The 24,845-nt window shown below is 36.7% G+C and overlaps 1 protein-coding gene across 20 annotated transcripts in view; it reads right to left on the bottom strand.

The window, feature by feature from the left end:
• Nucleotides 1-24,845, bottom strand: part of cacna1ab (calcium channel, voltage-dependent, P/Q type, alpha 1A subunit, b) — a 162,560-nt gene that overhangs the window by 76,303 nt on the left and 61,412 nt on the right. For all 20 annotated transcript variants that reach the window (XM_036210818.1, XM_036210814.1, XM_036210822.1 and 17 more), the window contains exons 4-18: nucleotides 13,178-13,269; nucleotides 12,584-12,736; nucleotides 12,120-12,307; nucleotides 10,017-10,120; nucleotides 9,790-9,905; nucleotides 9,668-9,712; nucleotides 7,984-8,076; nucleotides 6,673-6,870; nucleotides 4,497-4,609; nucleotides 4,230-4,342; nucleotides 3,116-3,247; nucleotides 2,953-3,025; nucleotides 1,828-1,948; nucleotides 1,494-1,561; nucleotides 168-274 (exon numbers count right to left, since the gene is read on the bottom strand). In XM_036210818.1, coding sequence (XP_036066711.1) covers nucleotides 168-274; nucleotides 1,494-1,561; nucleotides 1,828-1,948; nucleotides 2,953-3,025; nucleotides 3,116-3,247; nucleotides 4,230-4,342; nucleotides 4,497-4,609; nucleotides 6,673-6,870; nucleotides 7,984-8,076; nucleotides 9,668-9,712; nucleotides 9,790-9,905; nucleotides 10,017-10,120; nucleotides 12,120-12,307; nucleotides 12,584-12,736; nucleotides 13,178-13,269 — 1,716 coding nt within the window. The remainder of the gene's footprint in view (nucleotides 1-167; nucleotides 275-1,493; nucleotides 1,562-1,827; nucleotides 1,949-2,952; nucleotides 3,026-3,115; nucleotides 3,248-4,229; nucleotides 4,343-4,496; nucleotides 4,610-6,672; nucleotides 6,871-7,983; nucleotides 8,077-9,667; nucleotides 9,713-9,789; nucleotides 9,906-10,016; nucleotides 10,121-12,119; nucleotides 12,308-12,583; nucleotides 12,737-13,177; nucleotides 13,270-24,845) is intronic.

The raw sequence follows: 24,845 nt of genomic DNA, 5'->3' as shown, positions 1-24,845 counted from the left end.
TAAGTGTGTGCCTGTCAATCATAGCAGAGAAAGTTCAGAGAAAAACATTTCCTTTGGAAAAAATTCTTCTTCTTGTACAAGTGAATGCAATCTGGAAATGTGTAACTGGGGGCAGTTTTGCATCAACACCAATGCACAGAAATGCATGTCATTCTGTGAGTACTTACGCTGCAATAGAAAGGTTGGCAGCAGACAGTGGGCTGACCTCTGCCACCTCCTTAGCCTTCTGCAGAGCTGTTTTCTGATTGGCCGCTTCTTCCTGTTCTTCCTCATCCTATTGGAGAAAAAAAATAGAAAATTAATTCCCTGACTCAGATGCTTTCTGGCAATAAAAGCAACAAGAAAACAAGTAAAACTATTCAAACTAGAGGCATAATCTGTTCTGGGACTTTGACCTCCACAGTTTGGCTTCGCCAGGTTTGTTGTCCTCTTGCAGAAATAGGTCAGAAAAAAACATTGACCCACATGAAAGTTTGTTAAGTTCTCCCCTTTGTAAACTAGGATGGCAGAGGAGCCCAAATTATACCTTAGTCACATGCACCTGTATGGGTGGGTAGGGGGGGTTGACCTGTATGGATGCAGCTTTTTGGGTTGTCCTGACCGTGGAGGGATATAGAAAGGGGTGGATGAATCTTAAATGGAGCACAGGTGAGTCTCCTTATGCCGACACCTTAAATGGAACGTACCCTTGTTGTGCGTGTGGTAAGCATTTGTAAGGGTAAGGCGAGTTTTAACTGCACCCAAGGCTAAATGTAGCCGTTGTAATAAAAGGGTATTTGTTTTTTTTCGGGTATTTTAGAGGTAATTGCAAAAATAGGAATGCTTTTAATAGGAAGTTTTATTTAAATTTACAAATTATTTTTCTTCTTGTTTACCTTTATTATCCTGCAGGGATCAGACACGGTTATGAGCGACAGCAAAGGGGAGCTACGTCAGAAAATAATGATTGATTTTCAAACACGTTGAAATTGTTTTACTTTAGCTCTGTTTTCAGTGGTTTTGTAAACTTGAAAATGTAAGGAACTTTAACTGGGCAGAAAAGATCTTCTGCTCCATTATATCTCATCCCCGTCATGGAAAGCTAGTGTTAGCATTAGCATGAATTAAAAGAAGAAAATCCAAATTACTTTTATAATCAAACAAGCAACATTCAATGAAGTACCTGTAACCTTCGTCTAACTATGACCGGGTTGTCAGAGAAAAATAATTGTTTAATATCATCCATAGGAAATTTGGGAAAGCAGCAGCTGAGCTTTCTGCAGGCAGGATTACTGACATTTGTACTTTGATTTGTGAACCATATAAATATTGAACAAATGTTGGTTACAATTGGTTAGGTTATATTTCCTTATTTATGTAAAATTGCTTCAAATGTTATTCAGCTGTCAGCTAAACCACAGACATATTATATAACTGGAAGTCACCCTGCACACTCGCCACTTTGTGTGACGTCACGTAGGTCCTGTAAGTTTGTATACAGACTTTACGAATACCTTGGTAAGTTCCTGGGCGTTGGCCAGATTGTCGACAGCGATGGCCAAAAAGACATTGAGCAGAGTGTCTGTGTAGAAAGAGTTAAGAAAAATACTGATGCCAGGTAACAAGAAAAAAAAGTTTTTTTGGGGGGAAAAGAAATAGATAAGAAAGACGGGACAAATATGAAGAGTAAAGAGTGAAACAATTGTTAATTGCAAGAGTCGAGATAAATTTTAGTATAAATTAGATTCTTTTATGCCATTCATAACTTTTCCTGTATTTTAGTTGAACATAAAATGCATAAAATGGAGATATGGGTAAATGTTAATGCTGGCGGGCTCAGCAGGATACAGTTGCCAAAGAGCGTGAGGACAATGAAGAAGATGGAGAAGATCATTCCTTTGTCATTCACTCCTCCCTGGGACTTGATGCCGTCATACATGACGACATTCCAGTCTTCACCTGTCAGGATCTGCAAGGAATAAAAACAAGAAGGGAGATGTCATTACGGAACAAGAAACACTGTGAAAAAATACACAAATTTCAAGAACAATTTAGTAGATTTCTGAAGTTTGATCAAAAACTAGTACAATGATACTGGAAAACGTATTAACTCTTATTCTTAAATAATTAACTCTGTTTTCCCTCATGAACTAAGAATAAGTTGAGATAAATAAGTTTGGATCACCTCACTAGTTTTCACCCGCCCTCCCTCTCCTGGCCTACTTTGACTACCTGGCCCAGGTGAACCAGGTCGGCTCATCTGCTGCAGAGGATTTTAAAGTTGGGGCATGGCAGACGGGGACATATGTGAGGCATGTGGAGCCCTCCGATTTTTACAGCTCCTTTAAAGTCGGTACATGTTAAGTTATTGAGGCTTTTTTGTTCTGAGGTCTTCTTGAAGAAAAGTTTGTGGATTTTTTTTGTAGTTGGTTAGTTGAAGGATGTATGGGTACGTAGACCATACACTTTCACTGCAATGCTTGACTGACATGCAGACATAAGTCAATGCAGATGTGTGGTAAACTACACTCATATGAAGTTTTTCTTCTTCCTAAAGTTCAGAAAGGACTCCTAACCGTAAATGTAGCTGCTAAAGTGTCCTATTTTTTCTTTTCTGACCTTGGGGCAGAATGCATACGGAGAGTTTCCGTTATCAGAACACTGTATGCACCCTGAGACCGTATACTGGCCACAGGGAAGGAGCACGAGGACTAGAGAGCATGGAAGTTAGTAACATCCAAGATCCACAAATACATAAAGCTCAATTTTTGTGCTGAAAAATGCATTTATTTAGATGCCCAAATCAAGCTATATATATTCCAGTAAATGATGGAATCTGACCATAAGAAAGAAAATTGTATCCAAACTGCAACAAGGTTGATTTTGAAACTGAACCTTAAAAATATATATATATATATACTCTCATAATTTGAAGTTTTGTTGAAGGCAGATGTTGAACTCTATGTCTCCTACCTGAAACACTGTCATAATGGCTGCTGCAAAAGTATCAAAGTTAGTCGGCGGAGTTCCCTCTTCAAAGTTAAATCTGGAAAAAAAAAAATCACATGCACTGAATCATACCAGAATACAGTCCAGGTCAGTAAACATGAGTTCTAAAGTCTGAGCTGATACTTACTGTCCACCAAACAGCTGCATCCCCAACAAGGCAAAGACCACGATGAAGAGGAAGAGGAGGAAAAGCAAACTGACAATGGATTTCATGGAGTTCAGCAGAGAAACCACCAGGTTTCGGAGAGGAGCCCAGTACCTGAGGTAGACAAAGGTAAATGGAAGAGAAAAAAAGACAACACAGTAAATGGAAGAGCTCGGAAATGCCATTTAAAGTTATTTTAACAAAAGGGTAATACATGGATAGAAATATATATATATATATATATATATATATATATATATATATATACATAAATACAGCAATAGTTGCCCATTTGAAAATGCATTTAACGTTTTTGCCATACGAAAAGAAGCACTTAAAAACCTCGACAAATAAACAAATAAATCAAATAGTCCCCATTTTCCGAGGGTCTTATATTTACATTAATTCCGGTTGTGCTTACTCATGTCAAAGTGATTTTTTTGAGTGGTATATGGCACTCTGTCTAAATGTCAGTCTGGTTTTCAAGTTGCAAACAACTTTCTGTGTTTTTGTAAATTCACTAACATGACTAACACGTGTCTGTGTTGAATGGGTTTTTTTCACGTGTTACTAACAAGGATAGGAGTAATCATAGTTACAGAAACGTTTGTTTTACCGGTATCAGTCTGTTTTTTACGAGCTGCAAAGATTGTGAGTTCCTGTGAGTACGCTAACGTGGCTAGCATCTGTTACTAGTATATATGACAAAAGTTAATAAATAGACCATTCATTGATGATGCACCTTGAAATCCAGGGCTCCTTTTATTGCAGAAGCTCTTAGAATTGTTTTGGTGAGAAATCTGGTATTCTTTATTTTTCTGTAATTTGAACCCATAAGAACCCATAGTGACATCAGTGAAACAGAAAAACGTTTTCTGTGGTCACCTTGGTTTGTGGTATTTTCCACATAATTTTATTCTTAAGGAAAAATTGGTCTTTTTGTTTAATACCTTAAGTAAAAAAAATCCTCGAAAGTTATTAATTCATGTTTTTTTTGTTTTAAAACATTGAAATTGTTCTAAACTTAATTCAGATCTGACTTTTTATCCAAGTCCTAGATAAAAGGCTGGTAGCTCAAAGATGAAGTCAAACTCACTTTGTGACTTTGAAGATGCGCAGCAGCCTCAGAGCTCGCAGTACGCTGATGCCGAATGATGTACCTGGTTTTATGGTCGCCCACACCACCTCAAAGATACTACCCACAATTACCTGCAAACAAGACACAATCAAGACCACACCAGACAAAAAGGCTCAGCGTCTCCACATAAACTGTAACAAATTGAATCAAACCTGTTCAATAAATGCAGATAAAATAACACGTTTCACAATTTAGAGGCATTTCTTTCTATGCGACGGCACTCACCACACAGTCAAAACAGTTGAATGATGAGTGGAAGTAAGGCTGGATGCCCAGACCATACATCTTGATCAGCATCTCAGTCATGAACAAGCCAAGGAAGATGAACTCTGCATAGACTAGAGGAAGGAGGAGTAGAAAGGCAGAAGTGAGAAGGTGGAAATATCAAAATCATAAAGTGTTTGAGGGGAAAAAACAGAAAAAGGTGGTGTGAGAGCTGAAGTGCACGACAAAGACTCTTTAGAAACTGACCCAACAACGGTCTTGTGCACCAACAAGACTGGACACCAGCAAAGGTGTAAACCGCTGAGTCCTCTGTGTGTTTTATAATTAATGCTAAAATGATAACGACACCCAAAAACCAAAATCCAACATCTTTGGAAATACAGTATATCAGCACTTAAAAGCCTTGACTTCTTTAAAACAAAAACAACAGAGCATCTTGTTTGGACTAATTCTGCTGCGAACAAGTTTAGGTGTTATGTGAATATGCTAACGTGGCTAACGTCTAGCTGTGTTGGACAGAGTTTTCTTTAACGTTACTAACAAGGTTGGGAGTTAGCATAATTACAGCAATGTTTGTTTTATTTGTCTGTTTTTTACATGGTAGAAACAAGATTGCGAGGAATTGTAAATATGCTAACATGGCTAACGTGTAGCGGCGTCACACTGAGGTTTTTTACGTGTTACAAACAAAGTTAGGAGTTAGCATAGTAACTGTAACTTCCTTTTAGTGGTTTCAGTCTGTTTTTTACACGTTGCAAACAAGATTGTGAGTTAACAGGTATTGTGAATACGCTAACACTGCTAACGTTTCAAAAGTGGCTAACGCGTAGTGTTAGAATGACTGTGAACACAGTAGCCTAGTAAAGTCAGACTAATTAATTTATCTCTGACTATTTTGTCACGCTTAATGCGCCATATAGTTTGGTACGACTTAAACATGACATAAGTTCCAAAATAGACTATTTATTGACAGTCTGCCTTATTGTGCAGCACATACTACTACCTAAATCACAGATATCAGTTCACGTAACAATAAAGTGAATCTTACAAGACTTTGTTTGAGATGTTCTTTTAAAAATTCTATAATAAATAATGTTATGCTAAACTTGTTTAACACCTGAATTTATTCCCATCTATGACAAAATATGTTCACTTCTGTTTTTGCTTTTAAATAAATTCTACATTTAGGTAATTTTATAGCTTATTTGGTTTGTCACATATTTGAGACAACAGGCATTAAGGCAGCTTTGACCAGTTACAAACATGATGCTTGTGTAATTCTCCAGCCTTCACTTTTTCAAATAGTTCTAGTATGACTTTTGGGTCAGTTTTGAGTTGATTTCACTGAAGTCGAAGGAGTTCCATAGTTTACCTTCATCTAAACAACATTTTCTTCCAGGACTTTTCCCATGTTTAAGCCCCAGAACAAACACTTGCAATCAATAATTGTTATCTTCCAGTATCTGTGCAGAAGGGGAAAAGTAACCACTTTTGTTTTTTAATTTGGGCTTTTCTCTTAGCTGTATAATTTTTGCCCTTTAATGATGTTGTGCAAACCAACATATCTTTTCAAGACCTTCCTTCTGATTGGTGACTCGATCCATGCGATTTAAATTGTGTAAATTAAAGAATTATAGTTTGCACATTCTAACTGAATTTTAAAAAATGACAAAAAAAGGTTAACAGCCACCAAAACGTTTCAGCAAATACCTAAAATGACTAAATTGAGGTAGTCTTGTAATTTGCTGATCTATGCTAAATAATAGTTTAGATCTTTTTTAGTTCTTTTGTCTGTAACAACTAAAGTATGCACACAGGTTACACAGCATCAATAGGGAGCACTGAAATTGTGCTTTTCTCATAATAAATCAGTGTCAGTGCCCGACTTTGGCCTTTGCTTTTTTAAGGTGATAGCTGCTGTTCAGATAATTTTACTCGCATTCATATTGTTCTGAGCAGCAGCTGCTGATTCGGCGTTTTGCCTCCGAATAACTGCACTTTAAAGGCCATCCACAGATCCACTTCCTGTGAGGAGCTTAAAAAAAGTTCAAACATGCAGAGTTTCAACAATTTTAGTGCAAGTCTGGAATTTATCCCCAAACCGCTGGTCTTTTATCCACCAGATAATCGAGTTTAAGGTTCCTCTGCAGGCGAGTGTGAATGCGGGGGTACTCACAGAGGAAGTCAGAGAGCAGTTCAGGCTGGTCGTAATGCACCACAGCCACGCAGATGGTGTTGAGGCCCACCAGGCAGAGCACCGTCCAATAGAAGGCCTGTGTTTTCACCATCTTTCGGATAAAGAACCTCATCCGTCGTTCCTTTTTACTGTAATTGGAGCCGTCCTTCCCGCTCTTTATACTGGAACGAGCAAAACCTGATGGGAACAACATCGATATGAGTACACTTTCATTTAAGGAAGAATCTCAAACACAAGATTGACTTTTGACATTTTTTTAAGATTTTTTTAATTCCCCTTTTCCCGTTAAATTAACACATTTTTATTTGTTTTTTGGATAAAATATGGATAATCTTAGTTATGTGCTCCCTGTTTTACTGGAAATCCAAAAATAGTGCAATAGTGAGGATTTTTTAAACAAGTTTACTTTGTAGAAGAACTCTAAAAAATTGTACGTTGTAATTCAGTTTTTCTGAAGGTTTTTCAATCAACTTTTCTTCATCTTATAATTTTGGATGACAGGTTTTATTTTTTCATGTTTTTATTTAAAAGTAAAATAGAAAAATATTTTTAAAAAATTGAAAAAAAAACAAAGGAATTGACAGACAAAAAATTTTTTTTTCCAATTAATACATTTTTTGATTCATCACAAGTTTTTAAATATTATTTTATATTTTTATAAATTGCAGTAAATTGCAGTTGCTGTTGACCTAAATGTGACAATATGGCTGATGCAGGATTTTGTAATATTTTAATATTGTGGATGGGCAAGAAAATATAAAGTTTCTGTGTTTCAAAATGGGTTACATTCTTTCATCAATAGTTTCTGTTGTTTGTACGAGCAATATAACATTAAATGCTGTTGACATCTTAGGATCCATAAGGATCTGCTTGATGCCCTTGTCTGCTGTTGTGTAATTTTACTGTCATGTTTAAAATCGGATTTCTTGATTTGAAAATCACAAATGCTGGTGACAAAAGCCTCACTGAGATATACATTCTGTGCTTATCTAAGTGCAAAAGTTCTGCAATGCATTTAGGACTCGGTGAAGCTTGAAGTCGTCCATCCCACACAAGTACTAGAAGCTCTAATTATTTGGAATCAAGTGTTCATCACTCATTTGTGGACTTGGTAAAGCTAACCAATTGACATCTGAAATTAGATTATTTTTGTAGAATTGTGCACCTTTTATAATAAAAAAGCATTTTTTTAATCTAATATTTTAAACATTGATTTTTATGCTAAATGACAAACTGAAACGTCTATCAGTCGGTGTGTCTGTAGTATGCTTGAAGAGGGTTTGGTCTTACCCACTGCATCTCCCATGTTGTCCTCTCCTTCCTCCTGGTTCAGCAGCTCCGTCTTGTTGTTCCTGGTTTTGATGGTTGGCCGTCGCTTCGACCCTGTCAGGACAGGAACGCAGAAGTTCATCAGCCTATCTATTGAGCATCAGACACTTTCTATCCAAAACCGCCACATTTAAAATTGGATCATTTTGCATCGTAAATGTTTTTTCTTGAGAACTGACTTGATGTGAAAAGCAGCTGTGACAGCTGTTTGAAACCATCTTGACACACAAACTGTGTCTGAAAATGGTGTTTTAACCTGTTCTTGTGGTATTTCCTGATGATAGAGGAAATACATAACTAAACAAAAGCTTTAAATGACCTTTCTGTGTATTTATTTATCAACTTGTTGTGAATTAGGGGCAGATGAAAAAATGCAGATGAAAAAACATTGTTTTGTGACATAGAGGGTACAACTGGAAGGCCACCAGCTCCGTGCTTCGCTCCACTCTGATGCCTCCACTTGCAGACGAATAAATCTATGGATGTTTTTGTTTTCCTTGTCTCTGCTGAAATTTGGCTCAAAACTGCGCGCCATTTTTGTTGCATCAGTAATGTTTGGCTGGGAATGTGAAGGGTTGGAAGTTAGTGGGAGAGTGTAAACTGATTGATGACAGGGAGTGGGGGTGGGCTTACTACACTGCAATAGTCCTGCCCACAACTCAGGGGCAAATTTCTAATGAACTCCTGCTGCTCTGCAGAAACTATGACTGAGAAAACATTTTTTTTTTGCCAAAAAACAGGATAATTATAATTATAAGACCAGTAGGGACACTTTTATTTCTTTAAATCACACTAAATCAAATATTTGAGGTCCCTTGTTTTTGCTAGTGTTTTGTGATTGTTCTGGATTATATGTATTTTGTGTGTTGATGTTTGCTTCTCTGTTGTTTGTTGTTTTTTGTTTATTCTTAGGGACCTTGTCTGCGAATTAGCTGTTGGCTAGATGGCCTGTGGACATGGCATCGGTTACATTTGAAAGTGTAACAATGTTTTTTTGTCCTGTCTCTTTTAAATAAATACATATAAATACATGTAATTTTCTTTAGAATTAAGATTCGAAATCTACACAAAAATGTTTAGCAATATACATTTTCATGAGATTGTATTAGTTAGGATTTGTTGAGGGATTTATTAGATTTTTGCTCACAACAATATTAGTTTAAAATACAAAACTATTGACATGAGTTTTCAGGAAAAAAAACATTTGAGACAACTTCTTAAATTTGATCCACACTTTTTAACAAGCTGTAACTGAATTATAAATACTTAATCATCAATAAAGTTTGCATAAATTCAATACAGCAAAAATGAAAAAATGAATGACAGTAGATGAGTTATTCTCACCATAAAGTTTTAAAAAATTAGCATTCGCCGCCAAATGATTTTTAATGGAAGCAGCAAAAAAACCTTATACTACCCCTAGTGGAATGAAGATGAACTACAAGGCAGAAAACGTGTATCAAATTATATCCAATGGGTTTTAAGGAAAGTTTTGATAATTTTAATGAGATTGAGCTATCAGAAATGCATAACAACTATGATTTGAATAGTTACGGTTAAATTAAACCAAAAGATGACTGGTGAGTGTTTTTAACTCTATGATTAGTGGAACAATCCAAACAATACATAAAATAAGTCTGGTTACCATCAAAGTTTCCGGTTTTATCCTCCTCAGCCAGAATCACCTCCTCTGTATGAATAAAACAACACAGCGTTAGCCGCCTGAGCCGTGTGTGTCAGCAGGGGGGTGTGTGTGAGCGCGCTGACCTGCTTTGCAGATCCACTCGAGGTATCCGTTGAGCTCTCGCTCAATCTGCTGCTGTCGCCTCAGCTTCAGGAACTCGCTCCTGTTTTCCACTCGCTCTCTCTCTTTGGCAAATTCACTGTGGGGAGATTTGTGGAACGTTCTATTTGGCTGTGCTCACTCTCGCTCCAAACTGAATGTGCGCAGAGCCGTCGCCCGCCGGTGTGTGCAGACAGACAGAGAAGCATACCCTGAGAGGACACCCAGCACCAGGTTGAGCATGAAGAAGGAGCCAATGATGATGAGAGGGATGTAGTACATCCAGTTCCAGGCGCTGCCCTCCACGTCGTTGCTCTGCGAGAAGCAGACACCCTCATTACCGACCATACAGCACAGTTCTAACGCGTGTAATCTGTTGCTTCAGGGATGACAATGACATTTAGGACTCCTAACATCGCTAAACTCCTGCAAAAGAGATCTGCAGTGACCCATTTTTTTAAAGTAACAGCGTGACCTGGAAGAGGAGTCTTACAGTACTTTTGCAGCATCATAAGAAAAACCCTCAAATTGCTCAACTGTTGTATCATCTGCCTAACTGAGCATAACTGATCATCCAAGAAAGAAGTTTACTCAGGATCTCATGTTCGCATGGCTCCTGGAAAGCTACAAACACATTGTCCTCTACAACATGCATTCAAGTGCTCACTTTTATTGAAAAGAGTAAATAAAAGTGAGCATATGTATGCTTCAGGCCTGAGTTTAAAACTCTCACATTCATACGTTGCTACTTACGTTTTTAAGTCAATTTTTTGGCTTCCGCATTCAAAACTCTGTTTATGCATTGCTACGCACATTTCTATAACCATTTTTGAGCTCTAAGTAAAAAACATAGAAAACTCAGTTTTTGGGCTTTAAGTACAAAACATACTAAAGTGTTCGGGCTTTTGTGCTTCAAAACTCTCTCATTCAGGTGTCACTGCACAAGTTTCTACAAATTCTCAGGTTCCTGCAATGTTATGTAAGTTTCTACAACTTTCATGGTTTGTTATGTACGATTTTACAACTGTTTTTGGGTAATTCCGCGTTCAAAACTCTCACTTTCGTTCTTCATTATGTATGTTTTTACAACTGTTTTTTTCTTTCAAAACTCTGGTAACACTTTATTATAATTACACACTTTTAAGCATTAGTTAACCATTAAATGACCATTAACTAACAATTACCTAATAGTTTATTAAGCCTCACACCTACTTTATTAAGCATTAGCAGGTAGCTTATTTGTGTTGTTATTAACACTTTATTCATGATTAAAAATGATTATTAGAATGTGTTTTATATAGTGGTATGTTAAGACTTGATTAATTAACAATTACACATTTAAAATAAAGTATTTGATGATTTACAAACCAGTTATGCAGAGGTAGTTCTTTAAGTTGTAAGCTCATTGACAAAGGGTTATTACATGATTTGAAAAACCTTGTAAATGTATAATCATGCCTTTTTAGATATGTACTGTTAATCTGTTAATAAATCATTTATGAACCCATATCCCTGTTGTTATTAAGATTCTACACCAGTTTGTGGGCTCTACGTACAGAATGTGTGGCTATTGAACGTGAATTTGAACCAATCAGGGGCTCAAGTTTCACACTGAGGTTTGGATGTCATCCATTTAAGTTCACAGACACACCAACTGTTTGATAATTGATCATAGAGTACAAATTAATAATTGTGGTTTGTGCCCGCCTGGAATGATCTGACACCAAGTCTTTCATTTATCGGAATAGAGCTGGAAAAGATTCAACAAATTTGCTTTAACATCTCGGACTGAACCTCTTCCACTAATAAACAGGAGAAAAACAAAAGAAGAAGAAACCCCTCCCTGCTTGTCCAGTATGAACACCATGGGGTCAATTCTTGTTCAAGAATGTGCATTTAGCGCTTTCTTGAACAAGTGTCAATTGTCGTGTGTGTGTAGCTTCAGGCTGCCATCAGCTGATCTTCTGCTACCAGAGTGTTCATGCTCTGGGTTTATTATTGCCCAGGACAATATAATCAGCCAGTTCTCTATTAAACTTTCATTGGTTTGCCCCTGACTGCTTGTGTGAGTGTGGAAGTCAGCCTACATCCATCAGAAAAGTTGTTAAATATAGTCTGAGATGGACCAGAATAGAGAGTTGAGGAGAGGGAGGCGCTGAGGGAGAGAGCAGGATGGATATGACGAAACAGGAGGTCAGCAGGAAAAAAGTCTGTGCAACTCTAAAAACAGTAGTTGTCAGTGTGGGTCTGTGCTGAAATACACAAACAAACCCCTATCTTTGTTGGTCAGAGGAAGTGGCTCAAGAAAACGTACGAAGTAGAGCATGTCTGTCCATCCTTCCATGGTGATGCACTGGAAGACGGTAAGAACTGCAAACAGGATGTTGTCAAATTGCGTGATGCCGAAGTTTGGCCCAAGCCAGCCGCCAAGACATGAGGTGCCGTTAGGGCACAAACGGGACGGCAGCTTTTCCCCACATGGTCGTTTATCCACTTCATCCCCTGATCAGAGAAAAGAGAGAGAAGAGTCTTTAAGTTAAAAAGTGAAATGACCAGCATCTTCATTGTACTGTCTTCACAAAAGACCCACATTAATAATATAATGGGGGAACTACTGTATGTGTGCTGCAACAATGACACAATGTACAAAATCTTTACATCACAAAATGTAATGAATGAACTCTTTCAAAATCAAAGCCTGTGGTGGTTTGTTAACACTCTGGTGTGTTTGAGTGTGACGGGCAGCAACAACAGACTTCCGAGACACGGTCTCCTTACTTGTAATGTCATCATAGCAGGTTTTGTGGAATTTTCCCATGTAGAACTCAAGGCCGATGATGGCAAACATGAGGATAGCCACAAACAACAGCAGTCCAATCTGCAGCAGGGGGATCATGGCCTTCATAATAGACTTGAGCACCACCTGCAGGCCTGGAGGACAAGACAGCCACAAGAACTTTAAGTACAAAGAGGGAGAGAGGTATAGATCCAAAGCTTTTGGAACAGATTAGCAACCAATGGGATAAAACCAATGCTACAAACAAATGCAAAGTTTATAGCAGCTACTTCCTCTCATCTGTGTAAATATTCTGGAAATTATTGGCGATACCCAGCCCTACAGGGACGGAGGATCTGGCTGCCCACAACTCAGAGGTGAAACTCTAATAAGCTACCGCATGTCCGAGAAAACAATGGTGCCAATTTGTTTAAAATTGGCACCATCATAATTAAAACAACACAGGGAACACTTTTAAAATAGATCCAAAGATGTCTTTAAGGCAAAATACGAGTTCAACATTTTTAAAATCAACTTTTATAAAAACTTTTCTTCAACTCTCTGCATGGAAGACACGTTCTAGAAATGATACTTACTGGGGATTCCAGACACCAGTTTTAGAGGCCGCAACACTCTGACGGCTCGTAGTGTCCTCAGATCAAGCTGAGACCCCACAGATGACAAGATCCTTCAAAGACAAAGAACACAAACAAACTTTTCTGATGAGCACGTCTCCTTAAAGGTTTGAGGTCACACATGTTAAAAACATAGAGCGGTAAGCCAAAAAAAAATTGTTTAAGTTGTTCCAACATTCCGAAGCTATGTCTGAATTCCCCGCCTACTCACTATATAGTGCATTCGCCATTTTTTACAAATCTACAAATTCGAAAATATTTTGGTAATCCACCTCATAAGAGATTGAAAAAACAGGCAAACACATGCTTTAGTTTTGACTGAAGATAAATGTACGTATTTTAAGACCACTTTGGAACTTTTATTTCAAAAATGACACTTTTGTTCTCATTTTAATGCCAATTCCAACAATGGGCTAATGTCAAGGAAAAAAAATGCAATTTATAGAAACGCTACATTCATAATAGTGTTGGAATGATTGGAAAATTAACTGTCGGACTGGGAAATACACATGAATGTTAAACAAACACAACAAATCTTCTAACACCTCATGAATGTGAATCATTTTCTGCTTCTACGCAAAAGTCAATTTATTTATAGTGCACCATTTATGGGAAAACACCAGAAAATTAAACAAAAATAAGGGTTATCATCATAATTTAATCCACTATGGGAGGCCAGATTAAATCGTAGCCTGCCCAACCCTGGTTTAACCCTCGTGCTATCTTTGGGGTCCAGATGACCCGACCCATACACTGACGAGTTGGTTTTAAGGGTCTATAATCCGTCAGAGTTGTGTACAAACTTCATCTACACTGCAAAAACTGAATTTAATGAAAATAAAAATACTTTGTTTTAAAAAAAAAAAAAGATTTTTTTTCTGTCTTGTAATGCTGGGCGGATCAATCCAAAATATCGATAGTATCGATCTCAAGTTGGTATCGTATCGGATCGATATCGGCCCGCAGATGTGGACATTTCTGCTCTTGTTTGAAACTTTTCTGTATCTGCAAACAAGCTGCTCACCACTCCCGCTAGTCCTGTGAGATCTCATGCTTTGTTCCCCTATGTTCACTCTATTTAAACGCTGAGTTGTTTTTGACAAGTTACTTTTCTCATGATTTTATTGTTCTATTTAAAGGCTAGAAAGTAACAAATTATTTATATTCTACCAGTTGTATTTATTTTATTGTTAAACAGTTATTTTTGCATCATAGTTATTTGTTTCTTTTGGGTTGTTGACTGTTTTGCATTAACTACTTCACTTTGTATTATATTTCAAGATTTTTTTATTTAAATAAACTCTTTTCCATTCAATTGAAAATGTTGGTTTTTATGTTCATTAAGTAATTTAAAAAAGGGAAACTTCCAAAAAAAAAACATTCACTGTGATTAAAAACAACTGAGATTTTAAAGTTCATATTAGATAAACCACATTTACAAAATTATCGATATTGGTATCGATATCAGCGATATTGACCGGTATCGCATCGATAACCGAGTATCATCCAGCCCTACCATCTTGCAAGAAAAATTATCTAATCAAGAAAGTTTTCAGAAGCAAAACAATCTTAGTTTAAAAACATTTTCTTAATTTTTTTTCTTAAAACAAGAATTCTCAGTTACACCATTTTTCTTAATGCATTGTCAGATTTTTGTTCTTATTTAAAGAAAATGTGCCAGTGAGGTAATACATGATCATTTCATCACCAAGATAAAGCGTTGTCTTCCTTTTTATTGTTTCTGTTGCTGTGATGAAGAACAATGGTAAACACATTGACATTTGTGTAAATGTGCCATACGACATGTCTAAACTTAACAGATCCGTATCAAGACACATCACTGATTTTAATCAGCACCTGTAGCAAAGTGCTGTCATGCTATGTGCCATAAACAACCAAAGTAGAGTGTCAGCATTTTCAGGCTCCTGTAAAAGCTTTGATGGTGATCAGATGAAAGAAAACGGAAAAAATATATAAAATAAATAAATAATAAATAAACAATCCTTATAATGCTTTACAGTTACAAAATGATGTTCTCTTAACATTTGCTTTGCTCAAATGTTCCATTGAGCTTCAGGGGTTAAGCAGAAAAAAACGAGCTCATGCGAAGTCTAAGAATGGTTGCCACGGGAAGAAAATTATTTTTGGCATCTTCCCTTTTAGTCTAATGCTCATTTTGTTTCATTCCACCTCTCCCCAAACCCCCTCCTCCATCACTTTTCAGGTTGGTTGCTAATTCCAGTAAGAGGTCATTAATCAAGAGACACGGCACTGGCAGCCAAGCCAGCCATTCCCTCAATGGCTTTTTAACTGCCACAGCTAATGGCCGTCCAGAACACTGAATAAAAAAAAAAAAACAGACATCAGCAAAGAAAAGCAAACTACCCCAATGTGACAAGACTTCAAAAAAAAATATGTGCTTGCAACTACAGATTTTAACAGCAATGTTACAAAGAAGGACTGAAGGCTTTTTCTTAAATCAGCATATTTCTATTTTCTAAATCCTAACATGTTTCTGTCTTTTAGTTTCATATATTTTTTTAGATTTTTCAATTGGTTTGTACTAAAAATTGCACACAATTTTGATATAACTTGTGCTAAAGTTCACCAGCTTTACAGACAAGTGGAAGAGTGTCTGTCCAGAGACTAGAGCCTGTGGGTTCAAATGAAAAACTCTAAAAGTAAGACCCATTGGTTCTTTGTTGGGCACGTGGAATCAGTTTTTTATTTGGTGTTTACACAACTGGAGATGTTCTTAACAGCTGTTTGTCACTTTTTAAAGAAAACTTAAAAATTTTAACATGCTCATGTAGCCTTTTTCTGAAGATAGGCACATACTGCATATATTACGGAAAATTAAGCTCAAAATTACATTTCTGAACATTTACTTCTTCAAATCTTTGTGATTCAAGAGCATTTCCAATGAACTCTTGACACTCTGCAGAAACGATGTCCTAGAAAACGACACGAGTTTTTTCATTTTGTCTAAAAACAGCATTATCATAATTAACACTTGGAACGCTTTAACATAAATCAAAAGATGATCAGTGTGGGACTTCAAGGAAAATACCATCCTCCAGTATGTGAAAACTAACACAACTTTGATTTACTACTCAATCCTTTCAAACTTTCCAGATGTAAGAATTCCAGACACATTTTTAATTGTAAGAATAATCAGTTACACTTAAACTAAAAAAGGATTTTAAAAGTCTGTGGATCAAAGTTACAGTAAATAGTTGGAGCTGTTTCATTAAAATTATAGGGAATCAGCTGATTCTAAAGCAGCTTTCTTTCTGGTTTTGCACCGATATAGAGTACAACACAATTATTACCGTAGAGGGCGCATAGACATTTGAGCATCTGTAACCTCCTCTGCTGGGACCTGAAAGCCTGGCACAGCCACCATCAGAGTCGGAGCCCACTTCACCAGAGCCTGGTGTGGCGTTGACCTGAGCCAGGTACAGCTACCATCAGAGCCCGGTACGCCGTTAGCAGAGCCTGGTGCATGGCTCTGGCGTATCTGCCATCATAAGGCTTTCACCAGAGGCAAGGGCAGTTTTAACCAGTGTCCGGTGCATTGAGTGTAATCAACCGTGCGGTGAAAGTTTCCTTCGAATGGTGAGATGCCCAGCTAGAACTGTACTTGTGACCAAACAAACTCAACTATTGCAAAGCTAAAAGAAAAAATAAACAACAGCAGAGCAAAAAACTAAAGGAAACACTCCAAGCAGAGCTTTTGGAGTAGCTTCCAAACAATCTAAAACAATCTAAACAGGGAATTTAGGGAACTTTTCACTCTTTTATCTGACACCGTTGAACCTGTTTTTCTCTCTTCCTTGAAGATCCCCACATGTCACCAGGATCTACCCCCTACCTTCACACCTGGCTGCTGAGCACCACCCGCACGCACAGATTTGGTTCTATTGACAATTTTAACCTCTTCTTGAATCGCCCCTCTTTTCATAGACCACATGGACTTCATCACAGTCTGCTGGGCTGTAGCATTTTAACAGCTACTGTTCATTACTTTAAAGAGGACTTACTGACAACTCGACAAACTTCTCCATAACCTGATCCACGTCAAATCTCTGTCTGTCCCTTAAACTCCTTACATCCGTTACCCTCAAAACCCTCAATAGAACTTATTACGTTTCCCATACAATCAATTATATCACAACAATCCAATATTTGCATAAAAACTTTCATCAGGAATACCTAAAACTAGAGCAGATTCAGAACTCATTAATCCTCTATGAACCTGAAACAACAATAATCTCTATCACCTGAATTTGTCAGTTTAAATGTACGCTCACGGTCAAACAAATTATTTCTCAAGCACGACTTGATTTTAAATCATGACCTAAATGGCCTGTTTTAATAGAGACTTGTGGTTCAACTCACTGTCTGACTCCACCCCTTTTTTAACTTTACAAGGGTTTGAAGCAGACATAATCATATTACAAAGACTGCATTTTATCATCTTAGAAGTATCGCTCCAGTGAGATGCTTTCTCTCCAGAGCCAGTCCTGAAATATTAATACGTGCTTTTAGAACATCTAGAATATATTATTGTAATGCTCTTCTTTCTGGCAAACACTGTCAATCAGCCGCAGCTCGTCTAAAACTCGTCTTTTAACTGGACCAGAAAGAAGGACGTTACACTGAAAAAGGTGACAGGTTAGATCAATTTGCAAATCTTCTGTCATTTTTTACATTTAAAATTATTAGTTTGTATCAAATTACATTTTTGAGTTAATGGTTTACTTAACTTACATTTTTAATTTGATAAAAACGAATATTTTTAAATGTAACAATTTACAAAACTTTGGTTAATTGATCCAATGTTTAAGTTTTTACTGTGTACTCCATTGTGTAATCTTTGCAATAGCTCCTATAGTCAGCTTTGGGATCGATTTTAAGGTTCTTTTATTCGTTTATAAAAGCTTACATGGAATTGGAGCTTTATTTTGATAATATTTACTATTAGTTTCTCAGGTTCAGACCTGCTGGTGGTCCCAAAAGTCAGAACTGTAACCCACGCCTGAGGATGTTAGGGCTTCATCCACTGAGGAGGTTTTAAAGAAAAAACTTAAAACTTGTCTTTTTAGTACAGTGAGTTTTTACATGTCCACATGTCTTGATCAGATTTTATAAATTTTTACTAATAATCTGTTTTAATTTGATTTTATTTGCAGGATTTTTATTATTATTATTTTTAACTATTAATACTATTAACTATCATTTTTTTTGTCTTAATGTTATTTATTTTACTGTGGAAAGCACTTTGAGATGCTTTGTAGCAGGAAAATGAACTAATAAAATTGAAAGTAAAAATTAAAAAGCCGCCTTAGAGTTATAGTTGAGTGTAGTTTAAACACTCCAAAAGATCTGCTCTGTCACCTTTTATTGAATAATGTTCTTTGCACATGAGTTCAAAAATTTCCAGCAGAGAGACAGCTTTTTTTTAAATCATCCTGTTCAGCTCTTGAAAGTTTCAAATACTGCTAAACAAACATGTTACTGTAATCTTCCTTCCATACCTGTACAAAGCTGCAGCATGATGCTGCAAACCTGTAAGAGCCAGTAAGTGTATTCTTTTGAACCCCACACTGTCGTCATCTTCTTTGATATCCCAGAATTCATTTCTACACATTCCTCAGCTGTTTCCCGTTTTTGTTCTGTTTTATAAACATGTTGAAATGAGAGCCACAGCCTCAACATTAAGCTGTTGAAAACGACCACCAGCCCTTCGTTGCTGAACAGTTCAGAGCTTTGGGATGCGGTCACCCCTGGCAACAGCCGAGCCTCTTCCCATTTCACGGGGACGGCCAGTAGATGGAGCAGCAAGTATGCAACCATTTCTTAAATAAATGTGTGTATACAACTAGTCAAAAGTCGACTCATGTAAGGAGAGGCGGTTAACTTCCCCCCCCAACACAACATAGAGAGCTGTAAATACTCCTCAGATTAAAGTAGCTGCTACACCACCGTGTGTTACTTTAAATAAAGAATTGCACTCAGAGTAAAGGAAAGCGTTGGTTTGATGTGTCACATTTATGACGGCTAATTGTTGAATGATTAGCGTCTCAAAGTAGCATTGGCTTTACAACACTGGCTAAATCCCACATGTAGGTCAGAGTGGGAGCATTTTTCTAAATCCAAGCAAACTCATAGATTTATTCAGGTTTTCTGGAGACTAAAAAGCTACCAGATGGTATAAAATAAATGAATAAGAATAATAAAAAAAAGTAAAACCACAAGAGTGTGACATTGTGTGCATGGTGTCTACACATGTGTAACACAATGAGAAGAAAACAAAATCAGGACACTGTTTTAGTGATAGTTATAACGTTGGTCCAGATCCTTAACTTAAACCACCAAATGTGCCAAATGTTGCAGCTCCTTGCAAGCTGGTTTTAACAGTAAGCAATTTTCCATTCATTCTTATATTAAAAATACCAATCTAACATAAAAAATGATTGAATGTACTTTTTTTTATTTACTGATTTTTTTTGCACTATAAGAATATGAAGTCTTTATGTTTCTTTTTCAAAATAAACAGTGCAGCTTGCAATATATCGATTCATTCTGGTGGCGTTTATTGATGCCAAAGCACAAAGCAATTTAGATTTGTACATGGCGCTCTGTCAAAATGTCAGCTTGGTTTTTTTGGGTTTTTTTTACGAGTAAAGATTGGGTGTCGAGTAAATATGTTAACGTTGCGAGAAATGCTGAGCTGATGCCATTTCTCCATGTAGACTGTCTGTGTGTGTGTGTGTGTAGCTGATGAACATTCATTGATGGTGCAGAAAAAAATACACTACATGGGTTTTTGTGCTTGATGAGTACAGTGAGAGAAGGTGACATTCTTAAACTCAGTTATACTCTGATCCACTTCATGTTTTATACTTGATGTTCAGAATTCTAGAAATGATGTATCTTATGCGTACATTACTTTAGATGTCTTGATTGAAATTACTTTCAAACATATTTAAACTTCATAAAATAAACAAGAGCCATTTTGAACATATCTTAAAACCAACTGCAGGAAATGTTATTTGTGGACATGCATCAAATATGACTTCTTCAGCAAGTTTTACACAGCTTATGCTTTCTCATTTAGAGAAACCACAAAATGTGCTGACCATAGCTTCTGGGTTGAGTTTAGAGGCATAGAAATGAGTCAAATTTACCAGGTCAAGGTCTGTTATTTTATGCAACCGCTGCAGAAATTGGATTTTGTACTATTTATTCAACCTTTTTGAGAGGTTTGTTGCAGAAAATATGTATATATTGACTATTATGAAGCTTTGGTTGCATATTCAAAATGTCAAAAAATACATTCAATAAAGGGGCTGAAAACTTTTGGCAACAAACCCCCATGTTTGATGGTTCCCTCTTTTGAAGATACATGTTTGCACCGCCTAGCTTTGCTGCCTTCACTGCTCTTTCCTTCACCTCAAACTCTATTTATAGTTTTTGTGCTGCTGAGGCTTTAATTGCAGTTCTATCACATAAAACTCTCCTTCTCAGTTTAGGGCCTGAAAAAACTCTGTCTATCATAATCCATCTGCTCAGACTAAAATCAACCTATTCAATAGTCGGTAGGAAATGACAGTAAATGTACTTGTCTGAAGTATTAGTAAATATAATGAAATATATAAAGGAGGTTAAAAAAAAGTTTCCTTTAAACTAATCTAAAATCCAGTGTTATTTTTAATGGAAGAAATCTATTTTTTAAATTACTTAGATAACCGAGCATCATGTTGTGTAATAGGGCTGTCCGAAAACACAATTTTATCAAAATTAAAAAATACCATTCCATGAAACCACGCTCTAATAACCCTTTAACACTGGAGCTGTCACAAACGCTGACCTACCATGATGTACTACGTATATATATATATATATATATATATATATATATCTGGGAATCAATTAAAACAAATTTACTAATTAATCATAAATCTGGAAAAAATTAATTCCGATTAATTAACCTTTTTTTTTAGTTACAGTATTTGCCAGCCACTTATTATCTGCAAATAATCATTATATGATGTCACACACAAAATGGTACATTTAGAATGTTTATTTTTAACCCTTAGGAACCTAAGGTCTAAACCTCTAAAACTCCCTTCTGAATTTACCTCTGTATTGTCAATTTGAAAGACTACCTGGTTGCTTATTTGGTATCCTTTTAATCAGCACAACCACACTAACGTAACACTACCTTTATTTTGTCATTTTTCCATGTTGTATTCACACACACTTACACACCCCTATACGTATTTAAATATATATATATATATATATATATATAGACATACCATGATACACTACATACTATATAAACATACATACAATACATACTGACATCCCATAATCTTTTGATGTTCACGCGATCAACATGAATTAGCTGATTATGACGCGGAGGAAAGCGGATTTTTATTGTGGCGTTGCGCCGTTGTGCAACAATCGTATTTGTGTTGTATAATGACACAAAGCCATTTTTCTTTCACACACAGTCAGCTGATTTACTTTAATTGTATAAATAGTTGAATAGTTATGGTGGTCAAAAGAATGCATACCCGGGAGCGAAAGTTCTGATGTTACAGGCCTATATCACGCAAAATCAACTTTTGAAGCTTTCAAGGATATTATGTTAAATCCTCACAAGAAAACAACCCGAATGCGGTATTTTGATCCATTCACGCATCCCTGGGCATTCGACTAATACCTGCACTCTGAGCACCGCGGAACTAGCGGTGATCGGCGAAAAGCTTTAATTTTGGCATCAACTCGGAGAAAAAGTGGTTCCTCTTGCACTTAATCTGCAGAGACGAATCCAGATATACTGCCGAGGCTAGCTCTAGGAGGACGTCATGAAATGGGCGGCACCAATGAGGAGCAAAAGGCGGAGCCTCAGAGATTTAGTCGCCTTACTTCTGGGTAGGAAAAGAGTTCATGAAAATAACTGATAATTCATAAATAATTTGTTCTTTAGTGTGCCGAAGGTAATATATTGTCATATATATGGATCTAGATTACTCTGATATAGTCCCTTCAAGAAAAAAACCTAATCACACTGTAACAAAACAGTCCAAAGTCCAAATGATCTGATTTTTTTAGAAGTGTAATGTGACATAACTAGTTTATGGATGAGTGTTTTAAAGAAGGGCGTGTAAATAAAAGTCCTTTTCACTCCTAGAAGTGCAGTGTGAAAGCAAAACACAACCTAATCAATCAAATTTGTCAGCATTTCTTACAAATTCAAAGCAAATCTGTAATTGTAAAAGTACAAAGTTCTTCTGTGATTGTCCTTTCTTATTCTTAAACCCCTTTCTGCTCATATTATTTTCTCAATCTTTTGTTCATGACCTAAATCTATTATTTTCTGTTTTTGGAGCTTTTAATAAATCAAACCATGTTGTGTGACAAAAAGTCCAACATGATGTGTTTTCTCAAATCTTTTCCACAACACTGATTGTACAAATGAAGAATATTATAAATCAGGCCTGTACTTAATACACTAGAGAGTTTGCTAATGAAATACAGGCTCCGAGTAAAAAAAAGAAAACATTGTCACCTGAGAGTCAGAGCATGGGGAAGAGTAAGCAGATTGAAAAAGAGTGATAGTCCTGAGTGTCAAACTGTGAGATTCAACTGCTGAGAGACTCAGTGAAGTCCCAGAGAGACACAGACAGACGGAGAAGCGCTGTAGAGGAATAGAGGGAAAGTTTTCTCTGCAGTGGGAGGTGTTTGGTTGGTGATGGCAGAGGCTGTCACTGCTGGGACATACCTAGAAAACAGCTCATAGAGACACAAACACATTTTAAACCCTCCTGCATTATGCTAACAGTGGCTAACGCTGCAGAACGTATAGAGCCGGAGCACTCTCCTGCATGTGTTCATGGAGGTTAAGTACTCAGGTGTATAACACGTTCAGAATGTCACATAAGATGAAGACGAGGGCTTGTCTGATTGGATTTTCCATATCTGAGCACACTCTCTGACAACTGTACCATCAGGACTCTGATTATGACATGAACCTCTTCAACGAGGGACAACAGCAACTCTGCAAAAACAGAAAATCTCACTAAGTATTTTTGTCTAGCTTCCAGTTTTTTACGCTTAAGACAAAACTCACTTACTAGTAAGTTTTAACAAGATTGAGCAATTTGCTGAAACAAATAAGACATTTTTTTAGTCATTTCATCCTAAAATATATTATTTTGAGTAACATTTCTAATGATTTTTCATTTAATTTTCATATAATTTATATTAAAATATGTAATCTTATTTTAATTGGTCTAGAAATACGAATAGCTGGACTGTTGTATCACAAAAAGTATATTTCGGGCTGAAAAAGTATAAATGTATATTAATGTACCTACTATAAAAAAATAAAACTTATCTTTAAATGATACACACTACACCTAAATAGGAGCATTTCTTGGTAAGTTCAAGGTTAAATAATGTCTTAAAAGAGCAGAGAATCACAATTCATTTGAAGAAATATTACTAAGACAAATTCTACTACTTCTATTTACAGAATTTCCCTGATAACAAGGGGAAACATATCGTATTCTGAGTGTTTTATCTTGTTTTGAGGATTTTTCCAGTGAATATATGACAAACCAGAAAACAAAATTTTGAGAGATAATGTTTTTTTTAGTTCACTTTTTCCCAGAGTATACACGTTGTTGACGGTATCTTTGCAGTCGCCTCTCTGTCATTCTCATTAAAAACAAACAAAACCCCCAATTTTCTTACTTTTGAAATGCCTTTATAGGTCGTTGTTTGTGTGGACAAACCAGTAGAGACACTTGCTGTGAAATTTAAACATTTATTAAGAGTTTTTGAGCCCAGAAGCACAAATCTGCAAACATTACACTAACTTTATCGAACTGTTTTTGGGGGCCTCCTGCTCAAACTTCTGCACTTTACAGCTGTGAAAAGTGCATATTATGTAGACTATCTGTAATAATAAACTGTAAATATATAAAGCTGATAGTAATAATTAGAATAAAATAAATATTCAATACCCGATTGTCCGATTTTGATCGAGTCTAAAACTATGGGATTGGAATGGGGCATCTCTAGTTGTAAGGTGATTGTTTTTTTTTTAACCTTTTTCTGTTTGTTAAGGTTAGTTTTTGTTATTTAAAAAATGCCTAAATATTTGTAAGTTTTTCTTGTCTTTGACAGAGCAGCTCCACAACATCTTAAAATGTTCTGAGTGAATTGTGCGTGTTCAAAGTCTGAGAGGCTCACAGCGGCAGATTTAGAGCTCAGACGTGTGACGTGTCGGGCTGTCACTGTACTACAAACGAACAACACCACCACCATGACGATTGAAGGCCTCCGAGAAGATATCAGAGGTCATCTATTTTGCTTGATTTCTCTCTAGTCATGTAATTGCCATGGCAACCGGCAATTCCTCTCTTCGGCAAGTCTCCACGGTTACCGACCTGCTCTCATTCATAAGCGTTGCCAGGGAAACGCAGCCCTGGCTCATTGATGGAATGTCGGTGATGCTGCAGCAACTGGTATGGGAAGTGGGTCTCCTAGCGAATGATTTTCAGATCCTCCGCCTCCCCTACCCCCAATCCACCCCCCAACCTCCATC

The sequence above is a fragment of the Oryzias melastigma genome, unplaced genomic scaffold, assembly GCF_002922805.2.
Source record: "Oryzias melastigma strain HK-1 unplaced genomic scaffold, ASM292280v2 sc00251, whole genome shotgun sequence".
In the NCBI taxonomy this organism is placed as follows: domain Eukaryota; kingdom Metazoa; phylum Chordata; class Actinopteri; order Beloniformes; family Adrianichthyidae; genus Oryzias; species Oryzias melastigma.
This window is presented reverse-complemented; position numbering and strand designations above follow the sequence as displayed.